Source organism: Paroedura picta, chromosome 1 (genome assembly GCF_049243985.1).
Source record: "Paroedura picta isolate Pp20150507F chromosome 1, Ppicta_v3.0, whole genome shotgun sequence".
Taxonomy (NCBI): Eukaryota; Metazoa; Chordata; class Lepidosauria; order Squamata; family Gekkonidae; genus Paroedura; species Paroedura picta.
The window spans coordinates 179935396-179948259 of record NC_135369.1 but is presented as its reverse complement, the minus strand read 5'-3'; the positions used below and the strand labels follow the sequence as shown (position 1 = coordinate 179948259).

General features: G+C 49.2%; 1 protein-coding gene across 1 annotated transcript in view; it reads right to left on the bottom strand.

Moving 5' to 3' along the window:
- COL6A1 (collagen type VI alpha 1 chain) overlaps positions 1 to 12468 on the bottom strand; it is a 68540-nt gene extending 56072 nt beyond the window's left edge. The window contains exons 1-3 of the mRNA XM_077314004.1: positions 11992 to 12468; positions 8689 to 8818; positions 1328 to 1528 (exon numbers count right to left, since the gene is read on the bottom strand). Coding sequence (XP_077170119.1) covers positions 1328 to 1528; positions 8689 to 8818; positions 11992 to 12100 — 440 coding nt within the window. The 5' untranslated portion in view covers positions 12101 to 12468. The remainder of the gene's footprint in view (positions 1 to 1327; positions 1529 to 8688; positions 8819 to 11991) is intronic.
- Between the last annotated feature and the right edge of the window lie 396 nt (positions 12469 to 12864).

The window sequence follows — 12864 nt, the reverse complement described above, 5'->3', positions numbered from 1 at the left end:
AGTTTTTTGCTTTGCTTACCGGCCCTCTTCCTAGCGTTGTTTGTTGGTCATCAGGTCACCACTGTCTTATGGCAACACCGCAGGGTTTTCAAGGCAAGAGATATTGAGAAGCTGTTAGCGTTTGCCATGAACACCCACAACTATGGACTGCGGCTCAATGGGGGATGAGCTGGGGATGAGTTGGTGCTTTCCTTTAGTGTGTATGGCTGCCAATCCCCAGGTGGGTCCTGGAGAGCCCTAGAACTATATCTCATCTCCAGTCAAAAGAGATCAGTTCCCCTGGGGAAAAGGACGGCTTGGAGGGTGGGCTCTGTAGCATTATACTCCACTGAGATCCCTCCCTGCCCCCAAATCTCACCCACTCCTGGCTCCACCCCTAAAGTCTCCAGGATTTCCCAACCCAAAGCTGGCCACCCATCCTGTGGGTTACTATATGCATTGTTACTGTTTTAATGGGATATTTGTTTATGGTTTTAATTGTTAAGTTGCCTCGAGGCGACAAAAGTCATGAGAGGTGGGATATAAATCCAAGTAAAAATGAATGAATGAATGAATGAATGAATGAATGAATGAATGAATGAATGAATGAATGAATGAATGAATGAATGAATGAATGATGCTGGTAGTAGTACTAGTATTTGTTTATTTTTACCTCATCTTTCTTCCCAACGGGAACCCAAAACAGCTTTCCTTGTCCCTGTTTGACCCTTACAACAACCCTGTGAGGTAGGTAAGGCTTAAAATTTGTGAGCTCCTCCAAAGGCACCCAGCAGGCTTCCATATCAGATCGGGAATTCAAACCCAGGTTTCCCAGACCATGCTGGCTACTGTTATCAACCAAGCTATCAAGCAGAGGTCATGGTCCTGCAGGGATGCCAGGTTCATTGGTGCTGCTGGTGAGAGATGGGAGGAGCTTTCCGAAAGCAGCATGACATACAGACATCACCCAGAAGTGATTCCGGCATGTTGGAGACATCAAGGGACTCTCTGGCTTTTGGGCAAAACTCTATGGTAGAGTTTGCTTCAAACCATAGAGTTTTGCCCCAAAACCAGACTGTCACTCACCCACGCCAGCCTCACCTCTGGGTGAGATCAGGAAGTCGTGTCAAAATGTGGTGGTCTTTTGCTTTGGGTTAAGTTGGGATGGGAGGTTGGGTGGGCAAGGGGACCCCCGCCCAGAACAGTGCACCTCGCAACCCGATGACCTTGACTGCCCCACTCAGCCAGCCAGAATTCTTCTGCTCCCAACACCTTCAACAGCCAGCTGGAAATGCGCCTGCTCGCTTCCTTCTTTCCCCTGATCGCAGCGCGAAAGAAGCCCACTCACCCAATGAGCAGCTCCTCGATGCCTCTCTTGATGGCGCAGTCAGTGTAGGTCCCCTTCCCAATGGAGACCACGGAGGACACGCGCCGCTTCAAGTCGTCCCGTCCGTCGGGCAGGCGGGTGAGTCCCTTGATCACCTCCACGACATCACTGTAATGCAGGGCGCCCGCGTTCCACACCAGATCCCGGTCACACCGATAGTACCTGAGGAGGAAAGAATAAATGTTTCCTTAGCTTTGAGACCTCTAGCCGAGATCACCCCAGATCACCCAAGTCCTCCAAGGTATTCCTCAAGAGACTAAAGAAGGGAGATGGGCCCATCCCACAATCATTCAGCCTGGTGGTGGGAGAACAATGCGAGGGGGGAAGAAAAAGAAGAGATGCTTTTTTATACCCCACTTTTCACGACCTCAAGGAGTTCCAAAGCGGCTTACAAATCCCTTTCCCACCCTCTCCCCACAACAGACACCCTGTGAGGTAGGTCAGGCTGACAGAGCTCTCAGAGAACTGGAACTGGTCCAAGGTCACCCAGCAGGCTTCATGAGTCTTAAAGAGGTTTACAGTTGTCTTCCCTTCCTCTCCCCACAACAGATACCCTGTGAGGGAGGTGAGGCTAAGCTCGAGAACTGGGACTGTCTCAAAGTCTCCCAGCAGGCCTCATGAGTCTCAAAGCAGCTTATGATCGCCTTCCCTTTCCTCTCCCCACAACAGGCACCCTGTGAGGTGGGTGAGGCTGAGAGAGCCCTGATATTCCTGCTTGGTCAGAACAGCTTTATCAGTGCTGTGGAGAGCCCAAGGTCACAAAGTTTCAAATCAGTTTACAACCACTTTCCCTTCCTTTCCCCAGAACAGATACCCTGTGAGATAGGTGAGGCTGAGAGAGCTCTGAGGTAACCGTGACTGGCTCAAAGTCACCCAGCAGACCCCATGAGTCTTAGAGCAGCCCACAATCGCCTTCTTCTCCCCTCCCCACAACAGACACCCTGAGAGGAAGGTGGGGCTGAGAGAGCTCTAAGAAAACTGGGTCACGAGACCAGGGTAAACAAGCAGGCTGCATGTGGAATGTTGGGGAATCAAACCTGGTTCTCCAGACGAGAGTCCACAGCTCTTTCACCACACCACGCTGGCTCTCAATTGGGAGCAATCACCGACATCCGGACAAGATGGCGTTACTGAGGACAGAACTGGAAGCAATATCCATTGCCTTGACAGTGACTCTATGCTTAAGCCACAGAGCTTTCGCCAAATGCTATAGCATCGCTGGCAACACCATGCACTTATTTCTGGTCAAGCCGCAGGTGACCTCACCACGCCACTGAGGACATCACTCCGCTGCCAGCAGATTGGTCCCAGGGCAGCCTCCACCAAATAGTTCTTCTAGGGCAGGGGTAGTCAACCTGTGGTCCTCCAGATGTCCATGGACTACAATTCCCATGAGCCCCTGCCAGCGTTTGCTGGCAGGGGCTCATGGGAATTGTAGTCCATGGACATCTGGAGGACCACAGGTTGACTACCCCTGTTCTAGGGGACTGGGGAACCTAAGAAAGTGTATGAGGATTTAACGAAGGGTCTGCAGGGGAAGGAGAACACTGTCATAAGTTCCCTCCCTCCGCCAACAGCAGAACTCTACTGCTGGATCCAACCCACAGCGTCTTGCTAAATGCTCCCTATCCAGATTTGAACCCCAGAGTCTGACTTGCTGTGCAGGCACAAAAACACAACCGGACTTTGCTGCTTTTCACAGGGACATTCCATGACGAGGACTCTTGTGTCTCTAGGCCTGACGAAGACCGAGCTTGAGGTCCAAGGCAGGACCGGAGCTTATGGTGTAATTGACCAATGCACGGCTAGATCCCATCTGCTGGATCCAGTCAGTTTAAACTGAAACTGACCTATAGTGCTGGCTGGAAGATCCATTGTTTGTCTGTGTATATAAGTTGGGGGTTTCGAGACGGTTTTCTGGGTTCCGTTCAGTCTTTGTTTGCACCATGCTGGGGTCATGATAAAGAGCTCAAATCACTCCCAGTGTCCGTGTCCACCTCTGAACCCACAGATTTAACAATGACCCAGCAATCATTCATGTACAATGAGCAGACATCAAGCCAGTCCGCATGCTGAATGCAGCCCTGAGGGATGCCATCCTCCAGGTGGGATCTGGAGATCCCATGGAATTATAGCTCATCTCCATGCAACAGAGATCAGTTCCCCTGGAGAAAAGGGCTGCTTGGAAGGGTGGACTTGGCAGGGAGGTCCTTCCCCTCTCCAGATCCCACCCACTCCTGGCTCCCCTCTCAAAGTCTCCAGGTCTTTCCCAACCCAGAGCTGGCAACCCTAGCTTATAGGGTTGCTCAACTCCTGTTGAAACCTGGAGATCTCCTGGAATTACAAATGATCTCCAGTTCCCCTGGAGAAAATGGCTGCTTTGGAGGGTAGATTCCACCGAGATCACTACCCTCCACAAATCCCACCTACTCCTGGATCCCCTCTCAAAGTCTCCAAGTCTTTCCCAACCCAGAGCTGGCAACCCTAGCTGCCCCTGACTGCACGTGCCATCCTGCAGCCAATGCAGCTTTGTGCAGATTTCAAGTGAATCTCACAGGAAATCCAAAGAAAGATTTGACCCCCCAACATAAATAAAGCGGACACTTAACAAAAAAACAAAATAAGCTGCAACTCCAATTGCATTTTTGCAGGTCCTCAGTATCTCCAACCATTTATGAAAAGGCAGAGGAGAATGTGGGCATCCCAGAAATGACAATGGAGTGTCTCCCCCCCCCCCGCAAAGCTTTGCACACCAAAACAGGGACTAGTTTGCCCCAAGGATCTCTGCAGAGAGCACCTCCCCACACCGTTAACGACAGCTGGCACCGTCGGCACATTGCAGTCATTTATTCTACAATGCACCCATCTTCTACCAATTTAAAATCTGCCCTGAAAGGTTGGCTGGGCTTAAAGGACACCTGGGGATGCCAATGTCCACGTGGTGGTTAGAGATCCCCTGCTATTGTGGTTGTTCTCCAGGCTACCAAGATCAGTTTCCATGGAGAAAATTTGGAGGTTGGACTCTGGCATTCTAGCCAGCTGAGGACCCTCCCCTCCCCAGGCCCCGCGGTCTCCAGGCTCCACCCCGACCTGAGGGACCTCCTTTGTAGGCATTGGATGTTCTCAGTCCTGGCCCCTACTTGGTGGAATGAACTCAAAGAGGAGATCCAGGCCCCGCCAGATCCGGTGCAGTTCTGCAGGGCCTACAAGGCAGAGTCCTTCCTCCAAGCCTTTGGTTGGGGCCCATGACCTTATGACATCTACAGGCCCCCTCCCCAACAAAACACCCCCACAGAGACATGAAGCCTGGAAAAAATCTACAAGTAGTGACCAGTCTCTGGGTGGTCAGATCACAAATTGATGCTGCTATTGTGTCTAAGCACTGATAAATTTGCTAATATGTTTTATTGTTTAATATTTTATGATGTTGATTTTGACTAATTGTTAATTATTAATGGCATTACGCACACTGTTGTGAGCCGGTTTCGAAAGGGTAGCATACAAATTCAACTAACAACAACAACAAATCTACAGGTATTTCCCTGCCTGGAGCTCGCAACCAGCAAAGTGTACCTGCCCCGCAGTATATTATCAATATACTATATATACCACAGAGCAGTGGTTCCCAACTAGGGATCTGGGAACTTCTGGATGACAATGGAGTTATTACAAGTCCATATAACAAATCCATATAAGCACTGAGTATTGTCAATTTGCTCTTTTGCTCACTATGTATTTTCTCTATCAACAGATATAAATAGTACAGGGGTGGCCAAGCTGTAGCTCTCCAGAGGTCCATGGACTACAATTCCCATGAGCCCCTGCTGGCAGGGGCTCATGGGAATTGTAGTCCATGGACTTCTGGAGAGCTACAGTTTGGCCACTCCTGGAATAGTACAACTATTACCATGTGGAAGTCTGATTTTAAGGAAAAAAGGGGGGTTCTCATAGAAAGGCTGGGAAACCCCACCCTCGGCTTATTCCACAAACATTGGACAAGGCACTTTTAATGTGTTTTTGCAGGTGGTTCCCTGAAAGGGCATTATCCAGCCTGTGTGGAATGAGGCCCTCCCTCTGAGGCTGCCCTTTTCTCCAAGAGAACCGATCTCTTTAGGACAGAGGTCAGTCGGAATTCTGAAAGAACTCCAAGCCCTGCCTTGGGAGCAGTGACTGTAACTGAAGCGCAGGGGTGGGCAAACGGTGGCTCTCCAGATGCCCATGGACAACAATTACCATGAAACCCTGTCATGGCCCTCTGGAGAGCCGCCGTTTGGCCACCCCTGCGGCAGTGGAACTGCCAAAGCTTTTAGTCTGACAGAGGCTGCATCAAATGCAGAGCTTCGTAATGGATAAATCCAGTAAGTTTGCTCTGCCTCCTATTTTAATTAATGTATGCTGGGGAGGTCAGATCCTTCTGGCCACACGAAAGGAACCCAAGCACGCCTCTGGATTCGTAACAGCAGCATTCGCCATGCACTCAAGCAGGCCTGGCAAATGAAGATGGGGCCTTCTCTGTAGAGTGTTTGGTCTCAGCCAAGAAAAAGAAACATTAATTGTTTTGCAGATTCCTCAAAGATCCAGATCTCCTGCATGAGCGTAATAAAGAAGATGCTTGCGGATGGTTGCACCGGCTTGTCTCCTGAAATCATGCACAGTTTTCTGGCCTAAAGGGGGTGAGTGTCGTCATATCCTTAGAATCATTGAGTTGGAAGGGACCTCCAGGGTCATCTAGTCCAACCCCTTGCAAAATGCAGGAAATTCACAACTACTGGATGTCACCACCAAAATGAGCACGTTTCAGTCCTATTGATTTCACTGCAGCCTACCTAAGAAGAACTAGTTTTCTTTGGACTGGGCCTGGTGGTGGCATGCAGGCCAGCTATTGGGTTTAAGGACTTCCTGGTTTTAACTGCAGAAATGGCAGAGAAAGTTTTTTTTTTCACCATCATGCCAAAAAGAAAAAAGAAAATGTTTTCACTCAACAAAATTTCTGCATGCCAAACTGCTTTGGAAGAACAGGAACTGGGTCAATTTAAAAAGATGACAGCCTTAGAACTGTTTATTATTCTTGAGCAACAGTAAGAGAAATGGAGGGTGACATGCAAGGCATTTTTAGGCGCATTTAGATGTGCTTTGGCCATGTGCTGTGCAAACAAATTGTATCTAATTGTGAAATCCACACAATAAGGCAGGGAGGATTTTCTACCATCCCAAGAAACCTCTAGGTCAGGGGTAGTCAACCTGTGGTCCTCCAGATGTTCATGGACTACAATTCCCATGAGCCCCTGCCAGCATTTGCTGGCAGGGGCTCATGGGAATTGTAGTCCATGAACATCTGGAGGACCACAGGTTGACTACCCCTGCTCTAGGTCAACCTTTCTCAACTTATTTTACCCGTAAGAAACCCCTGAAACATTCCTCAGGCTTCGAGAAACCCTAGAAGTGGCGCGATCATGCAGAATATGGTTGTGATGCATAGCTGTGTTCATGCCCACTGGGGCCCCTCCTCTTCCCTCCCCCTCCAGGCCCATCATTGGGTGAATGCTTACTGAGATCTTGAAACACTATGTTCTGAGATCTGTGGCCATTTTGTGGGTCGCTAGGCAACCACAATAATCAAGTGGAGCCTTCTAAGCTTTGGTCAGTCAAATGCAGGGAGAAGGACAGAGGAAGGCAAAAAAAAAAGTGAAAGGAAAAAAAGGAAGCGGGTAAAGATGAGAAAAAGAGAACCTGGAGGGGAAGAAATCTAAAAGGTAGGTGGGAAGGTGGGAGGGAAGAAAAGGGGCAAGGATGACAGGTGGAAGGAGGTAAATTTGCAGATGGGGAAGGACAGATAAACGTAGGTAGTTTGGTGGGTGGGAGGCAAGGCAAAGAAGGACGGAAGGATAGAGGCGAGCTATGGGGGCTGCTAGGGGGATAGAAATAGGACATAATGTGGGAAAGGGGATACTGCACAAAAATGTCCTTATAGATCCCCTGCTTGTCTCTACTACTTACTAAGTTCCCCCTCCTGTTTCGGCTTTAGAGCCCTTAAGAGCAGCCAGACACTCTCAGAGTTGCTCACTGCTTATTTCCATGCCAGAAAAAAACATTAAAAAGGTAAAGGTAAAGGTATCCCCTGTGCAAGCACCGAGTCATGTCTGACCCTTGGGGTGACACCCTCTAGCGTTTTCTCGGCAGGCTCAATACGGGTTTGCCAGTGCCTTCCCCAGTCATTACCGTTTACCCCCCAGCAGCAAGCTGGGTACTCATTTTACCGACCTCAGAAGGATGGAAGGCTGAGTCAACCTTGAGCCGGCTGCTGGGATTGAACTCCCAGCCTCATGGGCAAAGCTGTCAGACGGCTGCCTTACCACTCTGCACCACAAGAGGCTCATCAAAAAACATTACAATTTCCATTTTGACGCTTCTGGCTATTGTTAACCAAACAGGACCAGAGTTTGTAGAAAGATTTAAAAAATCATCCCTAGGTATGTGCATTTTAAAAAGCCCACCTTCCTTATCCTTACAGGAGTCTCGAGAAAGAGAAGGCAGAAATAGGATCATGTGACTCAAAACCATTTAGGGCAGGCTGTTTAGAGAAGTATCACACCATACCTGCTGTTTAGATGGTCAGTGTACAGAACACCCCTATGTGAAGTCTAGGGCAATGATAGGGAAATATCACACGTACATAAAACAAATTCAAGTGGGCAGCCGTATTAGTCTGAAGCAGCAAGACAAACTTGGATTCCAGTGGCACCTTTAAGACCAACCAGGTTTTTTCAAGGTAGGAGGTTTTGGGTGTATCTGATGGTATTGGAAGAAGTGTGCTTGAACATGAAAGCTTGAATAAATCTTTCTTGGTCTTGAAGAAGAAGACGAGTTGGTTCTTATACGCCGCTTTTCTCTACCCGAAGGAGTCTCAAAGCGGCTTACAGTCGCCTTCCCTTTCCTCTCCCCACAACAGACACCCTGTGAGGTGGGTGAGGCTGAGAGAGCCCTGATATCACTGCTCAGTCAGAACAGCTTTATCAGTGCTGTGGCGAGCCCAAGGTCACCCAGCTGGCTGCATGTGGGGGAGTGCAGAATCAAACCCATCTCTCCAGATTAGAAGTCTGCACTCCTAACCACTACGCCAAGCTGGCTCTGGACTCAAACTTTGTTCTTCTATACACACAAACCAGATATTTAGAAATTCAGGTCACAGAATATTATAAAAGATTATGTGAACGCCATCGATATTTCTTGATCACTGGAAACAAAACACCTCAGATTCCCAGATCTGGATATTGTGACTACCCTGCCTTCCAGTTCAGGAAATCTGCTAACCATAACATTACCTCTCAGTTAATCTATCGATGAAAAGGTTGGTGAATTCTGTGATCTTGTCAACCAAGGCTCCGAATGGCTTTTCCCTCAGGGCAACACTTTCAGAGGTATCCAGGACAAAAAACAAATCCACGGGGCAATCTGTTCAAAAATTTAGAAAACAAAGGAAATGTTAAACAAAACGGTTCCTGGTTTGCAAGGTGTCTCAGAAAACCTGCCAGGTATCCTGCTGAAGTCGAACACAGTATTTTGGAAGGTAGAACCAAAGACTGCTGGTCAACCCCCAGCATAAGCCCTGTCAGGGCCAGATTCTTATTACCGTATTTGCCGGCATATAAGACGACTGGGCGTATAAGACGACCCCCCAACTTTTCCACTCAAAATATAGAGTTTGTTACATTACATTACAGTACTATGGGCAACTATTTCTATCCCAACTGAAGTGCACCCGGCGTATAGGACGATCCCCCCCCACTTGGAGGCATGTTTTTCAGGGGGAAAAAGTAGTCTTATATGCCAGCAAATACTGTAAGTGGCCTTATGCAGGCCCCAACGTGGCCTTCCTTAACAGGTGGTTGTAAGGAAAGAAATATAACCAGATAAAATGCATCATGTACGTTGAATACCGAAGGATGTACAGTTGCTAACTCTGGGCTGGAAAATTCCTGAGATTTGGAGGTGGAGTCTGGGGAGGGCGGGGCTAAGGAAGGGGAGGGACTTCGGCATGGTACAATGTCATTCAAGGCCATTCGGGGTCTGAGATCTGCGTATCTAAAGAACCACCTGTCTGAAGACTGGCTATCCCTGGCCCCAAAGAAATGTGACTGGTCTTAGATGCCCTGGCCCCACCTTGTGGAATGAGCTCCCAGAAAACATCAGGGCCCTGATGGAGCTAAAACAGTTCCATAGGGCCTGCAAGATGGAGCTCTTCCGCCAGGCATGTGGTTGAGGCCGGTTTGCCTGGAGGAGCAGAACATCTCATGGGCCTTTCTGACTGTGTCAGATCTCCTATATCTCTCCACTCTGGCAAAAACTCTGCAGGCATTTATTGTTCGCTTTAGTAATTTGGTCATTTCACATTATTTATGTTGCATTGCTTTTAAGATGATGTATTTTCTATAATGTTGTACGCCACCCTGAGATGACAGACTCATGAGGGGCAGCTTATAAATTCAAATAATAAATTCAAATAATAAATGCCATAGAGTCCACCCACCAAAGCTGCCAGGATCTCCAGAGGAACTGTACTCTGAAGTCTGGAGATAATTCCAGGAGGTCCCCAGGCCCCACCCGGAGCGAAATAACTCTACAAAGGCACTATATTATGACTCAACTAGAGAAAGAAGCCAGTTAAAGACAGTGATACGCATACCACAGTTCAGAGAACCACACCACCCGTCGTTCACTTCTTGCAGGGATTTGGGAATTATTTCCTGCCTTTCCCCCACCCATCTCCCAAAATCTCAAAAATAGATTTCCCTATAGAATGGGGAATCTGTCGTTCAAGCACAAGAGAAGCTACCCAAGTCCCCCAAGGGCAGGAGAAAAAGCCATTCTCCGAGTTTAGGCCTTCACTCTGAGTAGACTTTTTAAGAACTTGCGCACAATCCCAAATTCTTTACGGAGGAGTCTCAAATATGGCCCAGAACAGATGAGAAATCTTAACTCGCCCTGGGCAGATGGCCCTTCTGTCCAAAGACATCCGTGTGCACCCTTCCCCCTCACCACATACAACTGCTACACCTTTGCAGGCCCAAGCGCACAGCCTCCCTACCCTAGATCTATACCGTGTGGGGGGAAACGGAGGGTACGTTTGGAGCACCCAGAATCTGTGCACAATGGAGGATAATATGTGAACTAATGTGTGAACTTTTAGGCTGGAGGCCCCTCAGATGTATCTGCATACCAGGGCAAGGCCATTGAGCCCCAAATCGCACTCCATATACAGGAGAAGCGGACGTCGTGCTTAGTCGAAACACCCAGCCTGAGAGCTTTCCTTTTAGAGAGAGAGTTTGAAGGCAAAGATTCTGAGGCAAAATGTTGTCACCAGGCACACATTCCAACCCAAGCAGCTAAATGTCAGTGGATATCTAAGCCTTCTTCCAAAGATTCCTTAAGGGGTAAATTGAGCATTAAACGGGACTGGAAGCAAATCCTTTCTCTCCCTTTCTCTCTTTTTGTCTTAATAATCTGTTTGAAGAACAGGGTAATATTTGGATATTGGCAGGGTGTTTTCCATCCCGTTTGTTTTCTCTCTCCACTGGCTGGACCGTCTCAGATTTGACCGTATTTGTTGGTGAAATCGCCTCACAGAGGGGCACTCCACTTATTCCGAGCCCTTGTTCAAAGGATCCTCCTGCCCAAAAGTGAAATCAAAGCGAGTCCTTTTGAAAACACCTCATACAGATCTAATAACCCGTTTTGCATCGTATTGGAGCACACCGGCCATACATTATTTTAAAACTTGCAACCCTGCTTTATAATACATGCTGGGAATGTTACCTGGGGGAGGAGGAGGAGGAGGAGGAGGAGGAAGTGTGCAATGGGTCAGGATGCCAACCTCCAGGTGGGGCCTGGTAATCTCCCAGAGCTAGCACTCATCTCCGAACCAAAGAAAACTGCTTCGGAAACTGGAGTCAGCGTTGAGGTCTGTTGAGATCCCTCCCCAAACCTCCCGTGGCTGCTTCCCCAGATCTCCAGGGCTTTCCCAACCAGGAGTTGGATTCAAATGGGTCACTGTGATGGTCCAGAGCACCAGAATCGATTTAGAACCCAGTGTCACTTTTAAGGCCATCAAAGTTGTCTTCAAGGCACTCACACTTCCTCACATACAATATCCTGGAATGGAAGTAACCAGTTCATATCTATAGACAAAACGCAAAAGTAAATTTGCATACAGCATCATGAAAACGGTTGACAAATTCCAGAGATAAACAGGGGGGAACCAGCATTTTGCATTGGTTTGGATTCACCTGAGTCTGAATCACCCGAGAAAACTTTTGCTTACAATCAAGCCGTCCACACGAAGAGAATAAGGAACAAATATATACTCGATCGCCGGCAGCACTTAGCTGAGACCCTGCCAGGAGTTGGCAACCCCACCTCTCGTTCGGGGCAGAAACCTGAAGCACGAGGGCAAGCTATGCTCCAGGGGCCGGCCCAACAGTTGAGACAGCGTTGCCAACTCCCGGCTGGGAAATTCCTGGAGATTTGGGGAAAGCAGCGTCCATTTCCACACCATTTAAAACAACAACAACAACAAAAGCAAGCGGCGCAGGAGAGAGGCAAATGCACGCCCGGCGCTGCGTCCTTACCTCGGAAAGCTCCGCTTCGGGTGGCGAGGTCTGTGCCTTGGGCGAGGACGCCGCGCAGGAGCAAGCAGCCCTGGAGCAGGCAAGGGAGCCACAGGGAGGCTGGCTTCATGGCGCAAGGGATCGCAGGACCCCGGAGCGGCGGAGAAAAGCGGGCGGCCCCCGGACACTCCTTCGCCGGCCGGCCAACGGGGCTGCGGTCTCCGCTCCGTCCCCGAGTTCGCGACGAGTGAGCGCAGCCGGGGCGAGGGCGAGAGGCTGGAGCGCTGGGCGCCGAGAGGGAGCGAGGGAGGGAAGGAGGGAGGGCGCCGGGAGGGCCGGCCGCAGCTGAACAGCAGCCCCAGCTGGCGACTCCGGGAACAGAAAAGGCCTCGGCCCAAGAGGCGGGCGGCGGGGAGTCGTCAAGCCGCAGGGCGTCCCCGAGATCTCCCGGCCGCCCCGCTTGGTCTCTCCATGGCCGCCTTTGCGCGCCGCGCCAGCCACTGAGCTGCCCAGGTTAAAATGTCAGACGATGCCCTCTAGAGCAGGGGCAGTCAACCTGTGGTCCTCCAGATGTTCATGGACTACAATTCCCATGAGCCGCTGCCAGCATGTCCATGGACTACAATTCCCATGAGCCCCTGCCTGCATTTGCTGGCAGGGGCTCATAGGAATTGTAGTCAAGGAACATCTGGAGGACCACAGGTTGACTACCACTGCTCTAGAGTAGAAGAAGAAGAGTTGGTTTATTATTATTATTATTATTATTATTATTATTATTATTATTATTATTAAATAATAATAATAATTATTATTATTTAATTAATGCCCTGCTTTTCACTGCCCAAAGGAGTCCCGAAGCGGCTTCTGAGCACCTTTCCCTTCCTCTCCTCACAA